A 24,689-nucleotide genomic window follows, 5' to 3' on the forward strand; every position below is an offset into this window, starting at 1 on the left:
CATTTAACATTTATGAAAGGGGTTTTCCAAGAGCTACATGAAAAAGAACTGATTTTTTTCTGAGCTACAGCCAGTTTATATCATACTCTCCTCACTGGATGAGAGTTATGATGTTTTTGTATCTTCTCTTGAAGTCCTAACCCGAAATGAACTAACATTGACTGACATTACTGCATGACTGTTGGAAGAGTTAAGAAGAAGGATGGAGAGGGAACAACTGAGAGAGAAACCATCACAACATGAGGAGTCACCTTCTACTGCCTATACTGTTCAAAAATGTTTTTCTTGTGGAGCCAAGGGACATATCTCTAGATTCTGTAAAAAGGCAAAACAACAGAATGCCGGAAGAGCTAGAAAAAATGCAAATGTCAACTTAGCTATGTCTACTTTGGCTATGTCTAGCAATGCACCAGTAAACCATGATTTGTGAGTTGTTGGTAGTGGAGCATCACAGTGCATTGCTAGAGACAGAAAAAGGTTTGTAAAAATGACCACAAGCAAGGAACGTGTATTTTTGGCAAATGGATGGAAGGTGAGGGCATCTGGTGAAGGTAATGCATGTTCTTCATTCCTAAATGAGCAGTTACCAATGTCATATGTACCTAACCTGAAATTCAATTTACTATCAGTTAGGGCTCTGGTTAACATTGGCTACGTCGTAACCTTTAGGGGAGATATCTGTATCATTGAAAAGGAGGATATCAGGGTTATTGCTACTTTAAAAAACAGTTTGTATTTTATACCGGATGGCCAGATGGCTAAAACAGCTTATCATAATGTTAAACCCCGTGACGAATGCATACATTTACTATATAGACGCATGGGGCACATTCATTTCAAGATGCTGCAACAAACTGTAAAGTTAGCAGAAGGAGTAAAACTAAAACTATGCAGAAAATATATAAACTGCAATGTTTGCAAACAGGAGAAAAACAAAGTAACTCCAGCAAACAGTGGTCATAGCAGGGGAAGGATACTGAAAAAGCTCAATTTCTTCCCAACCAGCTGGGATTTGAGAGGCTGAGAATAGATGGGGGTGGAGCTAGTCAGTAGTATTTACCGGTTCTCCAAACTACTCAAAATTTCCAATATTGGTTCTCCAGAACTGGCAAGGACCTGCTGAATACCACCTCTGCCCTTTATGTAACTAGATACTTGATTTCCTTCTTGATAGCCCCCAGTTTATGCCAGTTGGAAGAAAAGTTTCCATCTCCATCTCCTTGAGTACAGATTCCCCGCAGGGCTTTGTCTTAAGTCCATTACTGTTCACCTTGATGACTGGTGTGCCATATCTAATACAAATCATATTGTGAAGTATGCGCACGACACGGCAGTGGTGTGTCTTATCTGGGAGGACAATGAAGATGCTTGTAGGGAAGAGGTGAAGACTCTGGTGGTTTGGTGCAATAAAAGTAATCTGGTCCTAAATGTTAATAAAACAAAGGAGATCATTGCAGATTATAGAAAGAACCAGCATTTCATACTCCACTCAGAATCAAGGATGCAGACAACAAAGACTTTTACAGGCAGGCAACACCCATCATGAAATTGTTTCCCCTGGAAGACCTTAACACAGATAACACCTCTCCATCTGACCTCTGGAAATTGTTTCTGCTTTTTTATTGGCTTTAACTCTTCTTTTACTTCTTGGGAATGCCTTTTTTTGCAATTGTAATACCTATAATTATATAACAATAAATGTTGTATTCCTAGCTAAGGCACCACAAGCCGGAATTGCAAGGCAATGAGATGCATATTCGCAAAGAACATGGCGGTGATGGCAGCAGCTTTTTTGGTGACCTCTGGTATTTCTTGGTGGCCTGCGGACAGCCATCACCTCTTTGAGAGCCGCTTTGTGGCTGTGGACCAGCCGTCACAGAAGGTAAGCAGCCCAAACAAAGAGGCAGTGATGGAGGAGGAAGCAGGGCTAGGGCCAGGGCCACTAAAGGAGGGGAAACAAGGGTGACTGTCGAAGGGAAGGTGGGGTTAGATGGTAGAAATTCCCCCCCAAAATCCTACCTTTTCCATCTTCATCCTCTGTTTTCTCAACAAACTCCCCTTTGGGAAGGGTAGTTGGATACCTCTCACCTCCTCTAAACAATGGTCTTTCACTTAATAATGACAAGATAAATACTAAGTATATCTTCAAATTTACAGAAACATATCATGCTTAACAATAGAGTACTGTATGTATAGATTACATCCCATTTATTCACTAAGGGATTCATTGAATAGTAATGTTGCATCTACTAGTATTGCTTGCAAAATGAAACACTTTTTGCCTATTCACATTATCAGTTATTACAAATTTTCCCTCTTTTTTCCCCCTTGTATCTTTTCTCTCCTCCCCTTATTTGTATACCAGCCATTTCCCTTGTTTGTTTGCAAAATCAAAGTTTTAGTTTGTTTTGTGTAATTAACATTTATAAATAATTGTTGTGGTGGAAACTTAATTTGTTGAAAAATAATTTCTTCTCTAGAACCTTCTTTAATTGTTCTTTTCTTTTTTTCTCATCTAAGACAGCTTGAGGTTTATCTAGATTTTTTTTTAAGTTCATTGATATGTTTTATAAGATATCTTTTCATGAAAAAAATATCTTCCTTAAATCCATTTACTATCTGTTCATTTGTGTCATTTAGCATAACAGTTCAAGGTTGGAATTTTGTTTAGGATTTTAAATATCTTTGCAAAGAATTTTAATTCCTGTTTCCATCTTTCATATCTTTTCAGATGTCACATTGCTTCTTGTCCCTTCTAACAGCTCACTGAAATCTTTTGTTAATTTTTTTTAAACTTTTCATGGTTTTTGCTTCTTTTCAGTTCTTAGAAAATGATACTGTTTGCATAAATACTTTTATTTTATGCATAAAATAAATGTCTTTGCTAAGGATTAAGAAAAGATTATTGTATAAGTTGAAGGGGATGTTATCAACAGGAATGATTTGTCTAAATTAATAAAATTTTATAAATAATTGGAAATGAAAAGATCTTGTACATTTCAGATACAAATCAATGTGAAAGATGCCCTGTTGTTGTTCAGTTGCTAAGTCAGGTCTGGTACTCCCATCTCTTTAAAAACTTGCCAGAGTTTTTTGTGGTCCACCTGTAAGAATAGGGATGAAATCGTAGTTATTTGAGTAAAGTGGTTGAGGATATTTGAGGAACCTGATAGACTCCATTTTGAATAAAGGAATATTTATTCTGCTTAGACTGGAATAAAACTGTTCCTGTGTTGCTGATAGTCTGGGTCACTTCGACCTAGCCATGAATAGGAAAGTCACGAAAGCTAGCCGGCCACTGCTGCCACCCACCCGCTTTCAGCCACATGGCATATGCCAGCTCATGAAACCTAGCCCGCCACTGCCCACCCACTTTTGGCACCATCGCCGACCATCACTATTCAGCCAGGCTGCATACAGCAGCTCGTGGCTTTTGTAAGGGAAGGCCTAGATGGCCTGCCCTCATGAAAGCCATGAGCTGGCGTGAGCTACCCACCCGATGCCCCCCTCGCACTTGGTTGCTTACCTAAGGGATGCAACAAGCTGCTGCAAGGCGAATCGAAGCAAAGGGAGGACCAATCAGCAAGCATAATGTGAAAGCTGCTTGGGAAAGAGAAAGACTCTGGCGCCAGGCTTTTAAATCAGTTCGCCTCCAGCCCGCTCACTGATTGGACTCCAGCCAATCAGTGAGCAGCGGGCTGGGCTAGTTTAGTGTGGATGGGTGGGGAAGCAAGTGAGCTGCGATGGGACGGCTAGGGTGAGTGAGCAACCAGGCTGTGGCACCCGTGACTTCCGGGTTCACCAGTTGGACCTCCTCTCACTGGATTGGTAAATTTCACCACCCAGTTCTCCCGAGCTGATGCGAACTGGCAGAAACCCACCACTGCTACAATGGCACCCTGTATATTCTCACTCCATACAAAATGGTGCCAGGATTTCAAAATTGTATTAAATTAACAAATCCCCTTAAGTCTAGACTGTTAGAGTGTGTGAGAGTTTATGACTGTCAGAGACATGCTAATAAGGTCAGTCAATGAATAGAAATGGCAACTGGGTCAGCCAATGAGGGCTCTTTGGAAACTGAAACAGTATTTGCTGTCTGAGCCATAAAGAGGCAGCAAGGAGCCCTCAGTTGTTCTGTACTAAAGCTCTGAAACTGTGCTGAGCTCTAAACTAGTCTGCTGCTCTGAACTGAAACTGAAACTGTTCTCTCCTCTGCCTATGTTTGCTTGTATATACTACCACATTGGAAAACCTGCTTTTGATATTGTATATTGACGTGTTATGTTATATATAAAAAGAAATTAATGAATCCTTCTGAATCAGTTACCTGTTTGTGTTTTCAGGATGTGATTCCTGCTTCAAACTCTGACATAGACTTTATTTTCTCCCTGAATTATGCGTGGTACGACTAAAGCGTGCCCGATTAAACCGTGTCACTGACGTTATCAACAGGGCGACAACAGCGAGCGCGGAGAGGGAAGGGCGCTTTAAATAGCGCTTTGAAAGCAAGCCGACTCAAGTTAAGGTAAGGGTTAGGTTTAGGGGGGTTAGGTTTAGGTTTAGGGGTTAATTTTTAGGTTTAGCGTTTAGAGCGTGCTTCTGTCTCCACGCTGTTGTCGCCCTGTGATGACGTCAGCTATGTGGTTTCGTCAAGCGCCCTTTAGTCGAACACGGTTTTGTGGTGGAACCGAATTATGGACATCAACATTCTCCTACTCAAGGATCACAGACTGCACATGCAGAAAAGAAAAATTAATAACAATAATAAAAATAAATAAAAATGAAATGTAGATAGTTGTGAGGAAAGGAAAATTATTTATTTCCAATCAAAGAGGTTGCCTATAGGGACAGTTGCAGAGAAAGTGGATACAAAAAGGGAGTTTATCCTGGGTGCGCAAGTGTGTTTGTGCTGATTCTAGGGTGACACTTGAGGGACGTGGCCGCCTATATATGTTGACCCACTTTGTTTAAATCAAGTGTTATGGATTGGGTCTCTTCCTTTCAACTGTGAGCATTATAATTATGTTTGCATGTTAATTGAGTTGTGTGTGTTTGCTTTTGTGTCAAATTTATAATTTGAAATCAGTGTTTAATTAATTATGTTATGTTTTCTGCGAACTTAAAGGATCTTTGAGACTGTTAACCAAGAACCTGTCTTGGAATGTGGGGCTAGTTAACATCTGAATCCCTATAAATTATTTTCTAACAGTTATAATATTTATGAGTTCTTCCCACAATGGAGATGTTTGCATCAAGACTGAGCGACAACTATGTATTCTAACTGGCTGAGGTGGGTTGCTGCAGGTTCGGCTCGGATCTGGCGAACTGGTAGTATTGGTGGCAGGAGGCTCTGCCCACCCACCCAGAAACTTCTACGTATCCACAGAAGCATTGTGCGCAACTGCGTATGTGTGATCTCACTCAAACCTGTAGTTAAAATATTGGCAACCCCACACCTGAATGAGTAAATATGTCTCTGTTGTCCTTATTAACTGGGATTTGTTCTTCAGCTTGAATCTTGGTCATTCCTATATGATACCCACTGGTTGCACAATTTGCAATCTTAGCACTGGATGGAGTGTTACACCGCCCCAGATTGATCCAACCTGGAGGTCCTTCAAATAACTGCTGCTAAATGAGCAGATGGCAGCTCTGGCTAGGAGATCCTTTGTACAACTTATTTCTGCATTGGTAGGCCCTGATCATAGCTACTCATGCCCAAGTCACCTCCATATTGGACTACTGCAATGCTTTCCACATGGGGCTGCCCTTGAATGTGGAAGCTTCACCTGGTACAGAATGCAACAGCACTTGCACTGCTAAAACAGCCCATGCTATACTTCTGCTCTGTGAGCTGCATTGATTTAAATTCAAGGTGCTGGTTTTGATTTATAAAGCCCTTCATGAGACAGGGCCAGGCTATTTTATGGACTCCGTCTCCCTGATTACATCAGGTCACCTCATCAGATCTGCCAGAGAATACATCCTGTAGTGACTGTTATATAAGGACATGCATTCAGTGGTTTCCATGGAATTGATCTTCTCTGTTAGTGTTACCATGCTTATGGAACGTTCTTTGTCCTTAAAATTAGATGACCCATCTGGTTTTATTCCTGAAGGCCCTCAAGAACTGATTATATTGTCAAACCTGGGGCTCCCAGAGAATGGGAGACATGTTTAGATGGCTTTATTGCTGATAAGACTGTTTTCAATCCCTCTTCGCCTAGAACTTGTAGCTATGTTTTTATATTTATATTTTATATAAGAGCCAAGGTGGCGCAGTGGTTAAATGCAGCACTGCAGGCTGACTGCTAGATCAGCAGTTCAGCGGTTCAAATCTCACCGGCTCAGGGTTGACTCAGCCTTCCATCCTTCCGAGGTGGGTAAAATGAGGACCCGGATTGTTGTTGGGGGCAATATGCTGACTCTGTAAACCGCTTAGAGAGGGCTGAAAGCCCTATGAAGCAGTATATAAGTCTACTGTTATTGCTATTGTTATTGCTATTGCTATATTTACCATTCATATAATTTTTACATATTTGTATATCAGTTGTTTTTATTTGTGGTTTTAATCTTTTTGTTGTGTATTACTGAGGACTGCCTCCCATATGGGGTGGGTGGGTTTATAAATTTGATAAACAAATAAATAAACAAAATAAGGGATAAGATGGCAAAGAAAATGATCCTAAAATTGCATAAATATTGCAAGCTGAAGTAACATCACTAATAATGAACCATAATTTTGTTGAAATTCCTGGGCAGAAAATGTTTCCACAAATACAGAAGTAATTTGGTTGGCTCAACTTTTCATCTTGTATAGCAGAGGATAACATTCAAGAGCTGCAGTAGTGCAGTGGTTAAAGTCCAGTACTGCAGGCTACTTCTCTTGATCACTGGCTGCTAGCTGTTTGGCACTTTGGGTCTCACCAGGCTCAAGGTTGACTCAGCCTTCCATCCTTCTGAGGTGTGTAAAATGAGGACCCAGAGTGTTGGGGGCAATAGGCTGACTCTGTAAACTGCTGTGAGAGGACTGTAAAGCACTGCGAAGCAGTAGATAAGTCTAAGAGCTACTGCTATTACTCTTGCAGTTTCCAAAGTTTTGAATATGATCCCCGTCCCATAAATTTAAAATACCATATTAAAAAGAAAATGTGTTGGAAAGAGGGTACCAATAAATATGTGAAGATAAAGATCCCCCACACATGCATGCTAGTTGTTTCCAGCTCTAGGGGCTGTGCTCATCTCTGTTTCCAAGGCAAAGAACCAGCGTTGTCTGTAGACTCCATGGCCATGTGACTCATGTAGGCGTATGGCGGTACTCAGAGCACTGTTACCTTCCTACCAAAGTGGTCCCTATTTTTCTACTTGCACTTTTTAGGTCCTTTCGAACTGCTAGGTTGACAGGAGCTGGGACAAGTAATGGGAACTCACTCCATTATGCAGTGCTAGGAATTCAAACCCCTGAACTGTTGACCTTCTGATCTATAAGCTATGTGTTTAGCCACTGAGTTATTGTGTCCCCCTAAATACATGACTATAAATCATATTAGCATTTTATTGTAATTAAAGTAACTAGATTCTAAATATTAATAAAACAAAGAGATCATTGTAGATTTTAAAAAGAACCGGCATTGTCATATTCCACTCAGTATCAAGAATGCAGCTCTAAAGGTGATCAATAGCATTAAGTATCTGGGAGGGGCAGACAATTAACAATCTGAATTGGTCTCTCCACATGTCATCCTTAGTGAAGCAAACCAGCACCTGCATTTCCTGTGTCAGACGAGGAGAGCACATCTTTCTCCTTCGGTCCTGGTCACTTTTTCCAGAGGGATGATTGAGATCATTTTAACAAACAATCTCTTCATCACTGTTTGGTTTGGTGGTAGTGCCTCAGTCAGAAAGTCCATATAGAGAGTGGTAAGGACAGCCAGGAAGGCTATAGGAAGGCCGCTTCCTGTTATTCAGGATACTGCTTATAAGTGTTATGTGCTTAAAGCATTGTTAGAGACCCCACACACTCACTTTATGGTCTGTTTATGTTGCTCCCCTCTGGGAGGAGGTTTTGAAGTATTTCTACCAGGACTACCTGATTCTGTAACAGCTTTGTTCCCTATGTCATCTGTCTGTTAAACTCACAAGATTTGTTTTTCTCACCATGTACATTTATAAATCCAAACTAGACTGTGTTATTTCTCTGTGTCATATATGTGGGTCTATGGGCATATGCTCATTTATTTATTTAGTTATTTATTTCTCATGTTTATGTAGTGTATTTTGGAGGAGATGACCCTTTGAGACTGTATGCAATGAAATTTCATTTAAATGTATGCCGATTAGTGTACATTTAAAGTGACAATAAAATTATTCTAAGTTTAAGTCTAAGTCTAAATATAAATGAGATAAAATCTTACACAATAAACAAGATCAGTTCTGGAAAACCCAAGCAATTTATTTCTGAACAAAGAAGTCTTCATCTAGAAAAAATTGTGCACATTTTTTTCTCCTTGATATTGTGTACATGTGAAGTTTCTTACATTAAGAACCCAGAGGGCACAGTTAGAGCAAATTTGCCTTTAAACTCTGCCCAAAGCCTTGACTTCAATCCTGAAGGCACTCAAGATTGACTCAGCCTTCCATACATCCAAGAATGGAAGGATGGACCCAGATTTTGGGAGCAGTATGAAAATAATGCTTACATAGTAAACCACCCAGACAATGCTGTAAAGCACTATGGGGCAGTATACACATCTAAATGTTATTGCTATTAAAAAATGGGAGAAGACAACTATTCCTGAATGAAATTCTTTGGCCGGTTATTGTCATGTTCTTTTTATAGCATCATAGAATTCAGCCATCATTCATGTTGCTCTTGAAATCACACCATTCTTTTTCCTAACTAGCTGCTCTCTCGTATTCAGCTCTGGCCTCAGTATGATAATGTAGCACTTGGGCAGGAAAATGCGACTGATGTTCCCACCAGTTTTTTGCTGTTTTGATATTATAATTTTTGCACAAATTCCAATGGATCATTTGTGCTACTGAATTGTGCCGCAATTTATAATCAGTCTACGCGATTTTTTTACAGCAGCTGAGTATGTGATCAACAGTTTCATCAGCTTCTTTGCAAAGTCTGCATTTGGCATCATCAGAGGATTTTTCGATTTTGGCCTTAATGGCATTTGTGCGGATAGCTTGTTCTTGCGCAGCCAGGATTAGTGACTCTGTTTCTTTCTTTAATGTACCTGTTGTTAACCATAACCAAGTTTGTTCACTGTCCACTTTATCTTTTATTTTTTCCAGAAATTGGCCATGCAGTGCTTTGTTCTGCCAACTCTCCATTCTTGATTTTATCACATCTTTTCTGTATTCTTGTTTCGTCTGTTGGGCCTTCAGTAGATTTTTGTTCTTTACTTCGATTAATAGATGTTCTTGATTTTCTTTTAAATAATCAGCCAGTGCATGTTTTTCTTCTTCAACTGTTTGCTTCACTTGTAATAATCCTCTGCCACCTGATTTTCGGGGCAGATATAGTCTATCAGTATCACCACGTGGATGTAAACTGTAGTGCATTGTCATTAGTTTCCTGGTTTTTCGGTCCAAAAGGTCCAAATCAGCTTGTGTCCAGTTAACTATACCAGCTGTGTATCTTATAACTGGTATTGCCCAGGTATTTATGGCCTTGATTGTATTTCCACCATTCAATTTAGATTTTAAAATTTTCCTAACTCTGTTGGTGTACTCTCGCCTGACAATCGTTTTTACTTCTCCATGCTTGATGTTATCCAACTGCAGAATGCCTAAGTATTTGTAGGCTTCATTTTCTTTGCATTTAATTAATTGGCCATTGGGCATTTCAATTCCCTCACATGCAGTGATTTTGCCCCCTTTTATGGATACAGTGGCGCATTTTTCCATGCCAAACTGCATTGAAATATCGGTGCTGAATACTCGGACTGTGTTTATCAATGATTGGATTTCTATTTCTGACTTTCCATAGAGTTTCAAATCATCCATATATAGTAAATGTGAAATTTTTTCAGCTTCTTTGGCTGTTTGGTAGCCTAATTTCATTTTTTTTAAGATTACTGATATTGGGATCATTGCGATGATGAAGAGAAGAGGTGAAAGTGAATCACCCTGGAAAATTCCTCTCTTGATATTAACCATTCCGTAGATCTCATTCCCCACTGCCAACTCAGTTCTCCATTGTTTCATCGCCTTTTCAGTAAAGGATGTAATATTTTTGCTAATGCCAGTTGTTTCTAAGCATTTTATGATCCAACTATGTGGCAGTGAGTCAAATGCCTTTTTGTAATCAATCCAGGCCATATTCAAGTTTGTTTTTCTGTTCTTACAATTTTCTAATATCATTTTATCAATTAGAAGCTGATCTTTTGTGCCCCTGCTCCTTCTTTTGTTGCCTTTTTGCTCTACTGGCAAGATGTTGTTTGTTTCCAAATAATCCATCGTGTTATCTGCAATAATGCCTGTGAGTAATTTGAAGGTTGTTGGCAAGCATGTTATTGGTCTGTAGTTTTCAGGTGTTGTTCCTTTAGTTGCATCTTTCTGAATCAAGTATGTTTTTCCAGTTGTCAACCATTCATCAATTTGGCCCTTTTGTAAACTTTCATTCAGTTGCCTGGCCAATATTGCATGTAAACTGGTCAGATATTTGAGCCAGAAACCATGTAATTGGTCCTTTCCAGGTGATGTCCAATTCTTTACCTTTTTAACTCGATTTTTGACCATCTCAGTTGTTATTTCTAATACTTGCATTTGTTTGTTGCCAATGCTTTTCTCAAAGTCATGTATCCACTTTGCTTCCTTGTTGTAGTCCTTTGCATTTTCCCACAATTCTTTCCAGAATTCAACTGTGGCCTGTTTTTCTGGTTTTTCACTTTTGGTGTCACCATTTACATTAAGACTTTGATAAAAACGCCGTTGGTCTGATCGAAATTGCTGATTTTGTTTATATTGGATGATTCGTGCCTCATATCTTTCAATTTTTCTAGCTGTTGCTGTTATCTGCTGTTTTACAATCTCTACAGCTTCATTGATGTTTCTTGTATCCAATCTATATCTCCTGATTAGCCGATCTATGATTTTGTTGTTTTTAAGCAGTTGCTCATGCATGTTCTTTAAGTTACTAGCATCTGCCCTTAATTTTTTGATTTTTTGTTCTAAACGGATTTTCCACTTTGGTTTTGATGCTTTTTCTGTTGTGTGACTAGGTACTTTAATTTGAATGCCTAGTTCATTAGTGACTATTACAGCTGCGCTGTACATTAACTGGTTTGTTTCCAAGATGGATCCCGGTTCAATTGTTGAAAACACTGCATTAACCATTTTCATGATAGGGGCCAAAATTTTCTTAGGCACAGTTTTTAGTGGTGGTAAACGTTATTATTATTATTATTATTATTATTATTATTATTATTATTATTATTATTATTATTATTATTATTATTATACAATTGTATCACAGCGGCCAGTTGTTTCGCCGGATTTGGCATTGGTTACTAGTCGGGCCCCACCCAGGGGCCTAGGACGTCATAACGTATTTTCGTAATATGCGTGCAGATCCAAGCAATGCGGCTTTTTGCATTTGACTGATGGTGATTTTGTCAATTTTTAACTGTTTTAAATGTAATTCCAGTGCTTTTGGAAGAGCACCCAGTGTGCCAATTACCACTGGAATTACCACTGCTGGTTTGTGCCATAGTCGTTGAATTTCGATTTTTAAGTCCTGGTATCTTGCGATTTTTTCATGTTCCTTCTCGGCGACCCTGCTATCACCTGGTATTGCAATGTCTATGATTGTGACCTTATTTTTCTCAACCAGTGTGATGTCTGGTGTATTATGCGCCAGTATTTTGTCGGTTTGTATACGGAAATCCCACAAGATCTTGACCATCTTATTTTCTGTGACTTTTTCAGGCTGATGTTCCCACCAGTTTGTTGCTGTTTTAATATTATAATTTTTGCACAAATTCCAATGGATCATTTGTGCTACTGAATTGTGCCGCAATTTATAATCAGTCTGCGCGATTTTTTTACAGCAGCTGAGTATGTGATCAACAGTTTAATTATTATTATTATTATTATTATTATTATTATTATTATTATTATTATTACTATTTTAATAATAATTATAGTCAAATGAAAATGGATATATGATGATGGTGACATGTATGAATATTTGAGTTAAAATGCTCGACTTAACATGAACTATGTTTCTTGACTGTGAAAGAGATGCGCAAAAGTCTATTTGTAACCAACTGATACACTTTCTATAGCATATAAAGAAGGATGTTGTATTTGTTTTAAATTAAAAATTAAAAAACTTTATTAAAAAAAGTTGTGTACCTTTTTTTCTCCTTGTTATTGTGTATTTGTGAAGTTTCTTACATTAAGAACCCAGAGGGCATAGTAAGAGCAAATTTGCCTTTAAACTTTGCCCAAAGCCTTGGCTTCAATCCTGAGGGCACTCAAGGTTGACTCAGGCTTCCATCCTTCCAAGATTGGAAGGATGGACCCAGATTTTGGGAGCAGTATGAAAATAATGTTTACATAGTAAACTATCCAGACGATGCTATAAAGCACTATGGGGCAGTATACACATCTAAATGTTATTGCTATTAAAAATGGGAGAAGAAAACTATTCCTGAATGAAATTCTTTGGCCAATTATTTTCATGTTCTTTTTATAGCATCATAGAATTCAGCCATCATTCATGTTGCTCTTGAAATCACACCATTCTTTTTCCTAACTAGCTGCTCTCTCGTATTCAGCTCTGGCCTCAGTATGATAATGTAGCACTTGGGCAGGAAAATGCAACCTAGTAAACCACCACTTGAAGCCAAGATAGAGAAGACTTCCACAGCCACCATGGATTTCCCCTTGGTGCTCAAGTACGTGGGCACAAAGGACACCCAAACACTGCAGAAGACCAGCATGCTGAAGGTGATGAGCTTGGCTTCATTGAAAGTGTCGGGCAACTTCCGGGCAAAGAAGGCCACTGTGAAGCTGATGAGGGCCAGAAGCCACATGTAGCCCAGCACAAGGTAAAACATGATCTCCGAGCCTTCGTTGCATTGCACTAAGATCTCATCCAGTTGGGAATGCATGTCCAACTCTGGGAAAGGAGGAAAAATGGTCCACCAGACAGCACAGATGCTTGTTTGAATAAGGGAGCAAAAAACAATGACTGAGACGGACAGCCTTTTCCCCACCCACCACCTCATGCGGTTCCCTGGCTTTGTGGCCATGAAGGCCAGAACCACAGTGATGGTTTTGGCTAACACACAAGACACTGCAATGGAGAAGACAACTCCAAAAACTGCTTGCCGGAGCAGACATGTGACTTTCCCTGGACATCCGAGGAAGAGGAAGGAGCAAAGAAAACACAGCAGGAGCGAGACAAGCAGGGTGCAGGTGATATCCCAATTGTTGGCTTTGACGATGGGAGTGTTCTGGTGGAAGATGAATGTCCCCATCACCAAAATTGTGATGACAGCAAAAGAAACAGCAAAGCCAGTCAGGACTTCTCCCAGGACTTCTTTGTAGGATAAGTAGGTGATAATTTTGGGAATACATTGATGGTGTTTCTCATTTGGAAATTGCTCTCTGGGGCACCTCTCACATTGGTTGGAATCTGAAAACCATAAATAAACTCTCTAAAAAGTCTATGCATTAAATAGAATTAAGTTCTTAAAAATTATTCCATCCTGAAGGTGTTTTGGGAGACAATAAACCTCTTAAATGTTTTGCTTTAAGAAAATCCTTTTAAAGTTTATTTTGTATTCAATACAGTACATTTCCTGATCAAGAGATTACACAATTAAATAAAGAAATGTTTTTACTTTTAAAAAAGAAGAAAGAGAACAAGGCTGGTGAGAGATCCCAATCAATCCATGCTTTTCTTTAAAACCACCATATTTTTGGGAGTATACGATTTTGAAGAGGTGAACTAAAAAAATATATTGCATTCTGCAGCCCTCCCAAACCACTGCACACCTCATTTTTTGTGAAAAAATAAGGCATGCAGAGAGTTTGAGAGGATTGCATAGTGCTCCTGGGGCTGCATTTTTTTTTGGGGGGGGGGCAAAAACAAGAAAAAAATGACCCTTTTTGCCAAAAAAGGAGCATGCATAGCTTTTAGGAGGCTTGCAGAGTGCTCCTGGGGCCTGGGGGGGGGGGGGAAATGAGCAAAGACCAGTCCACATTTCCCTCCTGTTTGCCCTCCCCAGTCCCCAGGAGCATTTTGCAAGCCTCCCAAATGCTCTGCACATCCATTTTTGTGAAGGGGCGTGGGGTTTCTGGAGGCCAAAAACCCTGTATTCACAGTATAAGATGCACCCAGATTTTCACCCACCTTTTGGGGGGGAAATGGTGTGTATTATGCTCTGAAAAATATGGTATATTCAAGAACCCAAACTTGGTTAAAACAAAATGTATTTTTAAAGAAACACAGATCTCTTTTTTCTTACCAATCATGGTGGAAATGCTTCCCTCTGAACACTTGACACAGTCATAGCAGCAAACCTGTTTTCCCTCCTCAATCAATTTCCTGTACCCAGGATGGCAGCTTTCTACACAGGTGGCAGAAGGTGGTGTCTAATGAGAATGGCCAGAGGAAGACATTAAAATGGATTAGAATCAAGCTTTGAATCAATCAGTCAGCAATCACAGTCTTTAAATAAATCTAACCCCGCCCACCACAGTTTCTTGTAATTTCTAATAATGCAAAATTTGGAATTCCTAGGACCAATTGCTAGACTTAGTCAGAGGAGCATTTAAAATCTGAAAAGTCTTTGAACTGCTATTGAAAATTTGAAGACAGATCCAAATCCGGACATCTCTTCACATTACATAAAGAAACTTGAGATGTCCTAAAGAGGACCATTAAAGAGTATGTTTCTCATGACCTTAATGAGCTGTTTTAAATTTGAATAGTAATAAGAAAATCCAAAATAAATTTGTGATGTATGGGAAAGAATGTTGAAACTTGCTGAGCTGACAGCCAAAATATTCCTGTTTAGCATTTGGTATCCTTTTCCAATTATTCCTCTGTTATGTTGCCACTCAAGGGTGGTATCCCAATTTTCATTGATTCAGCTGATTCAAACTACAGAGTACTCATCAGTGGGAAAGTCTGTCTATCTGTCGGTCTGACTGTTTATCTATCAACCATCCGTCTGTCTGTCCATCCATCCATCCATCCATCCATCCATCCATCCATCCATCCATCCATCCATCCATCCATCCATCCATCCATCCATCCATCCATCTATCTATCTATCTATCTATCTATCTATCTATCTTGTTAGATTGGGTAATGGATAGGCACAAACAGGGTTAATGGTAACAACAGCTCTTTATTAAGTACAACAAGTGAGAACAATCCAGCGAAGGTTGAGTCTGACAACAGCCCTTTTATAGTGAGCTGTCAGACCCTTCACCCAATAGGATTAAGTGTTATTTTTCATATTTTTTAAAGGAGAAGGGTAAATCATCCATTCAGTGTTACCTTGCAAAAGACGAATCTTCCACTTCACTAAGCTCTCATGAAGCCCCTGAACTCAAAGGGTCCAAAACCCCAGTGATCAGAGCTCCCTTTCCCTACAATCTGAAAGTGTAATGTACATTTTTCCATAATACAAGAGTGTTCTAACAACATTCAGAAGATATCAAATGATCTTGGAACTACTCTAAGATTACTGGTTTAAAATTGTAGAAATTTGAAAAAATATCCCCATGTTTTATTTGGTTTGTTTAACTCACCTTCTTAAATTTGGGGTTCCATACAATGACAGATGTATTTATGGCGAAGTCTTCCTTTTGAGAACTCAGAGGTTCAATATGTCCAACTTGGACCTTCTGAAAGGATCGATTGGGGAAAGTAATCAAGTTGATGATATCGTATGCTGCTGCCAGGTTTCCATTCTCATTGAAAGCTATTTCTTCCCCAACACTATTGTTGAAATGGAGGTTTTTCAGAAATAAACGAAGCTAAAAGATAAGAGAGACAAATGAGAAATTGGTGTCCATAGCAGGCAATACAATATGGGATTCATCAAATGGTGCTCAACCAGTTTTTAATGAACAATCAAACATTTGAGTTGAAAGTATTTTTTAATGTTCCAACGGCATAATTCTGTTTTGCAGGACTATATTCATATTTTTATGTTTAAGTATTACTAATAGATATATTTGTACATATATTTCTTATTTGTACTTCATGATGGATAAAAACAATTGCCAAGAAATATAACACAATAATAGAATAAAAGATTTGGAAGGGAACTTGGATATTTTCATCTCTTCTTGTCCAACTCCCTGCTCCACCGGGAAACCTTGTACCATTTCAGAAAAATAGTTATCCAATCTCTTCTTAAAATCATCCAGAGTTAGCACACCCACAACTTCTGGAAGCAAGTCATTCTACTGATTAATTGTTTTAACTATCAAGAAATTTCTCCTTAGTTCTAGATTGGTTTTCTCCTTGATTATTTTCCATCCATTGCTTCTTGTCCTGCTTTCAAGTGTTTTGGAGTACATCTTGACTCCCTCTTCTTTGTGGCAAGCCCCTTATATATAATGGATATCACAGGAAAACATATTTATTCGAGTTCTATTCCAGAAAACACGATTAAGAAGTTAAATGATGACCTTGATATATTAAATCAAATTTTCTTCAGGCATGGGACAGAAAATGCCTACACCAAACATATCTCAGAGAAAGACAAGTTTTGTCATTCTATCCTACCCTTGCCTTTCATTTCATCAATTATTATTATTATTTTGCAAAATTCTTCCTTCTGTCTACTTTGGTGAATTTTTCTTCTGCTACTCAACTTCAAAATGTTGCAAAATTGGAGTCTTTTATTGGATTTGAGAGTTTTTTGGGATTGAAGATTGGAAAGGAAAGAGAACGCCTCTGGGAAAAGATTACTTCCATATATCTAACATAATATCTGAAATAAAAATCTAAATTTCCACAAGGAATAAGCATTTTCAGAGATTACCATGAAGCCTCTATACAACTAAAATTATAAATTTGAAAGACAAAAAGAACAAATATAAAAGGTGGAAAGCGGGGCACCCAATTAAGGCAGAATATCAACAAATAACCCAAGGCTGCAAATATGAAATCAGGAAAACTAAGGCTCAAAATCTTGTGAGAAACAAAACCCTTCTTTCAACATGTAAAAAATAAGAAAAAAGTCAAGGAAACAATTGGTCCACCAGTGGGAGAAAATGGCAAGAAGATGATGAGCATCAGAGAGAAAGAACACTGTTTAATTCTTTTTTTGCATCTGGCTTTACACAAAAGGAAAAAAAAACAATCCAACCTATCAAAAACAGAACCATGAAAAACATATCAGGAACAGAACTTAAAATTAAGATATTGAATTTTTATGTTTTGAATTCTTAAAAAAATAAAAAAATATAGAAAGAATAAAATAAACAGCCCAAAGCATATATTTCAGTAGAGGGAAATATTCTGAAGATGGGCTCTAGCATGCGTCTGGAAGCTCGGATGAATAAATCTCTTGTGCCATTGACCGACCCAGATTCAATCTCTCATCATTATCCTGGGAGATGTATATTCATCTTCATTCATAAAAGTATACTTAATGAATTTTGTAAATATTAAAATAACTATGCTATTATGGATACGTTCCCATTGAAAGGCAATGTAACTCACCTGCCAAGGTTGGACTTTCAGAAAATTCCACTTCTCTTCATTGCCTCTTGTCTTCTGCTTGGCTCTGGATGAATATATAGCATGGAGACCATGTGCTACAGCATACACAGCATTGTAAATACTGTAGCTCTGGCCAGACATCTCCATTTCAAAGACAGTTCCAGGGAGACTCCCCAAATCCTCTTTCCCAGTGCATCTTCTTTGGCCTGGTGCAAGTATGCTGCTTATTGGAAATGAACAGATAAATGCGGCACTCCAGAACATAGGTAGCAAAGGGACTTTAGAGTGATATGGATTTAGGTTCTTCAGGTACTCTTGAAAGCCTGGTACCCTATTTGTGTGTAGGGCAAAAGACAAGCTGCCATTGAAGGACAACATGGTGAATGTCTTTGACTGAAAGACAGATGTGACATCCCAGAGAGCACTTATGATCCAAATCCTCTCTATTGGGCACCTGCTACCAATTTCATAGCCTTCAAGAAGCATTCGTAAACCTTCCATAGATTCCATGTCCCCATAAACAAGTTTTACGTTGGTTTTACTATACCACAGGAGATGTCCTATGTTATTTAGATTACTCTTCCGTATGACACTGGGGTTATAAGTCATCATTCTTGGAACAAATTGAATTAAAGAAATGCAAATGTCACTCTGGATGAATTTTGGTCTCAGGATTCTGAGAAATCTCTCTCCAGTGGTGTCTTCTGGAATGAGAAGATCAATCCAATTCCATCCAAAATATTTCAGGAGCTGAATAATCCCAGCATACTGGAGGTTTTCATTTGGAGTCATCCAAAAGAAAGAAGGAAACTGCTGTTTATCACTCAATGCCAGGTCAAAAGTGCCAAAACTGAGCTGCAGGGTGGGAATAATAATGATGTGCTTTTAGACAATGTACAGTTTTGGCAGATATGTCAACAAGAAGGAAGGAAGTACATTTCTTTTGGACTTTATTTCAATAAAAAATCCTGATGTTAAATGTTAAATCTGGAAATCAACAAGTCTTTCCTTATAGCTTTTGCTATAAAACCACCATTAGTATTCCATTCATGACTTCTTAGACAAAAGTCATCTTAGTTTTTCATTGTGCTAAGCAGAAATAGACAACAGATAGGAATGGGTAAAACAAGAGGAGGCTTATTCATTAAGGATTGGAAATATTTGCTCTTATTAAGAATTACTCCGGTTGCAATAGTAATAGATGCATTTCATTTCTCTGACAAAATAAACAAATAAAAACTTGATCTGCTTTTTAGAGATTACCCCCAATTTTGGTCCTCCTATAGTTTTTTTAAAACTACCACCTTTTCCTCTTCCTGCTTGAGCATTTATGTGAGCCCAGATCCTTACCTGTGGAATTTTGTAGGCATTTAAGATGTTGGCTATCTGGATGGTGTTCTGGGAAGGAAGATCACCAATGACAGCCATGATGTTTTGGTCCTTTCCCTTTCTGTAATTGAAGGGACACCAGCTTTCAAGAAAGAAGAGATCCAAAAGGTTCTGAGAGGCTTTCATTGCCTGAAAACCATTCTCATGTATCTTGGAGACCAAGGTGATGTTGGGTAACAAATCCTCATTCATGTTGATCTCCTGAATGGCAAAATTGAAGGCTAGGACATGCTGTACGTTTTTAGGCAATGCCCTGTAATAAGAATTTCATTTAGTTCTACAATATTAATGTTTTTCTCCACACCTAAAATGATGTATTTGTCTGCTTGAATGAGTACAGGAAGTCCTCAGCCTACAACAGACCATTCAAAGTTACAACGGCACTGAAAAAAGTTATTTATGACCATCCAGCACACTTAGAACCATTAGCACATCCCCTTGGTCACGTGATTTATATTTGGGTGCCTGGCAACTGATTCACATTTATGGCAGTTGCAGTGGAATTTGGAACTGAATTGGAGGGTCTGAATCTCACTTGAGGATCTGACAGCATTTGTGCATCATATTTGAGAAGCTTAAAACAGAAGTTTAATGCAATTGCAAGGATTGTTTCATGTATGTAGGGCAACAATGCAACTGGAGGGCAGAAACTGATGGATTGTGCCATCTATTAATGACAATCCAAATACTTAAGATATACTTGCCAAACTGGTAGGGACAACTTGCTGGCCATGTCCCTGAATCGGTTCCCAGTTGCCCCTGCCGGCTTGTTTTTTAGTCATGTTTTCATGTTCTGTGCATGCGCAGAACAATTTACAGCCAACAGTGTATGAAGCATGTGCAAAGGGAACTGGCAGCAATGTCAGCAGCAGCCAATCCCTGCTTAAGATATATCATTTTTACACATTCATGTATTTAAATCTGTCCCTTCTTTGTGTGTCTTAAAGTACCAAGGAGACTCACTGCACGATAAGTAGAAAACTCAAGTAACTACAATAGTTATAAAATAAAAGTCTTGGTATTAGAAGTGTTTGCAAATAAGGAATAAGTGAAAAAATCGAAACAGTGTCATTATATAGTATGGGAATCATAGATGTAGAGGACTTACAACTTTTATTAAAATATTCACGCAGAATAGTTTTGATGCGGTTTCTTTTTCTTTTTGTATACTAAATAAAAAAATAGAGGAACAATATAATTAAAACCAAATCTTCTCACGAAGAGATTAATTCATGAATAACAACAGCCACATGCAAAACCATGTCTATAAGGCTACATTCAATCGCTATATTCGAGCACCTGAAACATCATTAACCAAGACAAATGAATAAATAAAAACCATGCTAAAACCAGCTTTAATTCTCATCTAAAGTGGAAAAAAATGTAATCAGAATATCTTGAATAGCAAAGGTAGGTGTTCCCCTCGTACATATGTGCTAGTCGTTCCCGAATCTAGTGGGTGATGCTCATCTCCGTTTCTAAGCCAAAGAATCCGAAGACGTCTCCGTGGTCATGTGCCCGGCATGACTAAATGCCGATGGCGCACACAATACTGTTACCTTCCTACAAAAGGTAGTTTCTATTTTTCCACCTGCACTTTTACATGCTTTCAAACTGCTAGGTTGGCAGAAGCTGGGACAAATAATGGGAGCTCACTCCGCTACACAGCTTTAGGGATTTGAACCGCTGAACTGCTGAACTTTCTGATTGACAAGCTAAGTTTCTTAGTCACTGAGCCTCTGTGTCCCTTATATCTTGAATACAATCCCCTTAAAAAAAAAACCAACCCTTGAAGGGCACATCATTTTCTTTCAAAGGAGTACTTGCCTTCCTCTCAAAGATCCTTCTGGAAATTCCATAAAGTTCAGTAAAGACAATTCAGAATATACAGTAGATACAAATTCTCCAATGACTACATCACTGAAGTGAGCAGGGAAACTAAGCCGAAAACGTAGTTTCTTACTGCAAATGGGGTTCAAGGTCTTGTTGAAAGAAGCTTGGAGGACAAAAAAAGAGAGTAGAAATCCATGGCAAAGTATGTTGAATGCCAAAGTAATTTGGCTCCATTCATAGGAGTGCAGCCACATCTTTTTCATCACACTTTACCTGGGACAATGAAATAGACTCTCTAATGGTTTTATGCATATCTAAAGTTGTAGATTACAATAATTATCATCTGAGTGATTCATAGTGCCACCTACTGAGCCTCATGGAGTTGTTTCTAATGGTAAACTTAAACTGCACCGTCTTCCTAGGTTCTGTGCATGCCCAAAAACAAGTTTATTTACTTTAGGGAGGTAGGCAATTCCCTTTCCCAAAGCTATTCAAATATTTTTCCAGTTGAAGAAATTATGTGACCCATCTCTTGACAGCTCCTCATCAGGGGAGAAAGAACTGATCTTGGGATCATAACAGATTTTTATTCCTGCTTTCTCAATCCAAGGAAAGCAATGCTGATTAATAGAGGAAGAGATTGATTAGTAGCCAGATAAATTCTCCCTTCTCATCTCCCAGTCTCCCAATTTAGTTAAATGCATATCTTTTCTGCCCCTCCACTTTGCTGAAATGTTTTAAGACATGGTACATGCTGTACCAGTGCCCCCTATAAAACTATAATCACATGCCTTTATTATTACCATCCAGTCACACTCACTTCTCTTATGATTAAACATTTGAGTGTTTGGTAATGGACTACCATATTTTTCGGAGTATAAGACACACCAAGGTTTTGAAGAGGCAAATTAAAAAAGGGTTTTTTTGCAGGAAAAAGGGTGTGTCATACTCTGAAAAATACGGTATATTGTTTCAGGCCTTCACCCTACATTTGACTCATTTCAACTTGCCTATCGGAAGAACCGCTCTATAGACGATGCACTTTTGTGTGTCCTTCATGTTAGCTTGGTGCACCTGGAGGAGTGATGGTAGGATTTCAAACTTGTATTAAATCAACAAATCCCCTTAAGTCTAGACTGTCAGTGTGTATGAGAGTTTATGACTGGCAGAGACATGGTATAAGGTCAGTCAATGAATAGACATGGCAACTGGTCAGCCAATGAGGGCTGTTTGGAAACTGAAGCGTTATTTGTTGTGTGAGCCATAAAGAGACAGCAAGGAGCCCTCAGTTGTTCTGTACTAAAGCTCTGAGTCTGTGCTGAGCTCTAAACTAGTGTGCTGCTCTGAACTGAAACTGAAACTGTTCTCTCCTCTGCCTGTGTTTGCTTGTTTATACTACCACATTGGAAAACCTGCTTTTGATATTGTATATTGACTTCATATGTTATATTATATATAAAGAGACGTTAATGAATCCTGCTGAATCAGTTACCTGTTTGCGCTTTCTGGATGTGATTCCTGCTTCAAACTCTGACATAGACTTTATTTTCTCCCTGAATTATGGACATCAACATTATTCTACTCAAGGATCACAGACTGCATGTGCAGAAAAGAAAAATTAATAACATTAAAAAAAATAGATAAAAATGAAATGTGGATAGTAGTGAGGAAAGGAGAATTATTTATTTCCAATCAAGGATTCTAGGGTGAGACTTGAGGGGCGTGGCTGCCTTTACATGTCGACCCACGTTGGTTAAATCAAGTGTTATGGATTGGGTCTCCACTCTAATCAAGTGTTATGGATTGGGTCTCTACCTTTCAACTGTGAGCATTATAATTATGTTTTAATGTTAATTGAGTTTAGTGTGTTTGCTTATGTATCTAATTTATAATTTGAAAAAAGTGTTTAATGAATTATATTATGTTTTCTGTGAATTTAAACGATCTTTGACACTGTTAACTTAGCACCTGTTTTGGACAGCTGCGTTAGTTAACATGTGAATCCCTGTAAAAAATTTCTAACAGTTATAATATTTATGAATTCTTTCCACAATGGAGATGTTTGCATCAAGACTGAGTGACAACTTTGTATTTTAACTTGTAGAGGTGGGTTGCTGCAGGTTCGGCCCGGATCTGGCGAACTGGTAGTAGTGATGGCAGGAGGCAAGGACAGAAGCATTTTGTTCATATGGTTATGTGGGAGCACACCCAAACTGTAGTAAAAATATCGGCAACCGATCACCTGAATGAGTAAATATGTCTCTCTCTGTTGCCCTTATTAACTGTGATTTGTTCTTCAGCTTGGATCTTGGTCATTCCTATGTGATACCAGCTGAAGTCTGGAAATGACACTGAATTCGGGGACCCACTGGTTGCACAGTTTGACATCTTAGCACTGGATGGAGTTACATGGCCCCAGATTCATCCAACCTGGAGGTCTTTCAAATAACTGCTGCTAAATGAGCAGATGGCAGCTATGGCTAGGAGATCCTTTGTACAACTTATTTCTGCATTGGTAGGCCCTGATCATAGCTACTCATGCCCAAGTCACCTCCATATTGGATTACTGCAACGCATTCCACATGGGGCTGCCCTTCAATGTGGAAGCTTCACCTGGTAAAGAATTCAACAGCACTTTCACAGCTAAAACAGCCCATGCTATACTTCTGCTCTTTGAGCTGCATTGATTACCAGTTCAATTCAAGGTGCTGGTTTTGATCTATAAAGCCCTTAACGAGATGGGCCCCGGTTATTTTATGGAGTGTGTCTCCCTGATTATATCAGGTCACCTCATTAGATCTGCCAGAGAATACATCCTGTAGGGACTGTCATATAAGGACATGCGCTCAGTGGTTTCCATGGAATTTAACTTCTCTGTTTGTGTTTCCCTGCTTATGGAACATTCTTTGTCCTTAAAATTAGATGACCCATCCTGTTTTATTCCTGAAGGCCCTCAAGAACTGATTATATCATCAAACCTGGGGCTCCCAGGGCTTAGATGGCTCTATTGCTGGGATGGCTATTTTTCCTCCCTCTTTGCCTAGAACTTGTAGCTCTGTTTTTATATTTACCATTTATATGACTTTTATATATTTGTATATCTATTGTTTTTATTTGTGGTTTTAATTTTTTGTTGTGTATTACTGAGAGCTGCCCTCCATACGGGGTGGGTGGGTTTATCAATTTGATAAATAAATGAATAAATAAACAAATAAATAAATAAATAAATAAATAAATAATAAATAAAAAAATAAAAAATAAGGGATAAGATGGCAAAGAAAATGATCCAAAAATTGCATAAATATTGTAAGCTGAAGTAACATCACTTCACAGGTCTGCAAAAAAAAAATTTTTCGAGTGCTGTTTTGGTTATTCCACGTAACCTTTATGTTTTTTGATGCGCTGAATCCGAAAATGACCTCTATGTTGTCATTGGACATCATGTTTCCTGACAATTTAGGTAACTATTTTAAATAAGGCAATACCTCAAAATAAATGAAAATAGACTTATAAAATTAAAGTTTTATTATAATATTTTCATTAAAATCCTTTTTTGAACTGAAATGGGCTCACCTACACATACTAATCTCGGTTCCACCACAAAACTGCGGATGACAAAATCGCGGTCGACGAAAGCGCGTATGTGACGTCATCAAAGCGCGACGAAAAAGATCGAAAAATGTAAAAATAAAGCGAAAACCTTACCCTAACCCCCCCAAACCTAACCCTAAATCTAACCCTAAACCTAACC

At 38.5% G+C, this 24,689-nt stretch overlaps 1 protein-coding gene across 1 annotated transcript; it reads right to left on the reverse strand.

Moving 5' to 3' along the window:
- Nucleotides 1-12,686: 12,686 nt before the first annotated feature.
- Nucleotides 12,687-21,997, reverse strand: LOC148046371 (vomeronasal type-2 receptor 26-like). Its single transcript, XM_087714703.1, has 7 exons — nt 21,949-21,997; nt 20,933-21,101; nt 19,067-19,358; nt 17,717-18,571; nt 15,790-16,017; nt 14,496-14,622; nt 12,687-13,660 (listed from the first exon to the last, which is right to left on the reverse strand). Exons 1-7 carry the CDS (start codon nt 21,995-21,997, stop codon nt 12,738-12,740), a joined length of 2,643 nt encoding a protein of 880 aa, XP_087570829.1. The 3' UTR covers nt 12,687-12,737.
- Nucleotides 21,998-24,689: the final 2,692 nt, after the last annotated feature.

This window comes from Thamnophis sirtalis, unplaced genomic scaffold, assembly GCF_051295495.1.
Source record: "Thamnophis sirtalis isolate CommonGarterSnake01/CBP01778 unplaced genomic scaffold, rThaSir2_p1.2 scaffold_4, whole genome shotgun sequence".
NCBI classification, from domain to species: Eukaryota; Metazoa; Chordata; class Lepidosauria; order Squamata; family Natricidae; genus Thamnophis; species Thamnophis sirtalis.

Coding starts and splice junctions, on each gene's coding strand:
- LOC148046371 (XM_087714703.1), bottom strand. CDS start 21,997: ATGAAGGACACACAAAAGTGCATCGTCTATAGAGCGGTTCTTCCGATA. Junction 21,102..21,948: donor TAGAGCGGTTCTTCCGATAG/GCAAGTTGAAAT, acceptor TTGTCCTCCAAG/CTTCTTTCAACAAGACCTTG. Junction 16,018..17,716: donor TGAAAGTCCAACCTTGGCAG/GTGAGTTACATT, acceptor CTTATCTTTTAG/CTTCGTTTATTTCTGAAAAA.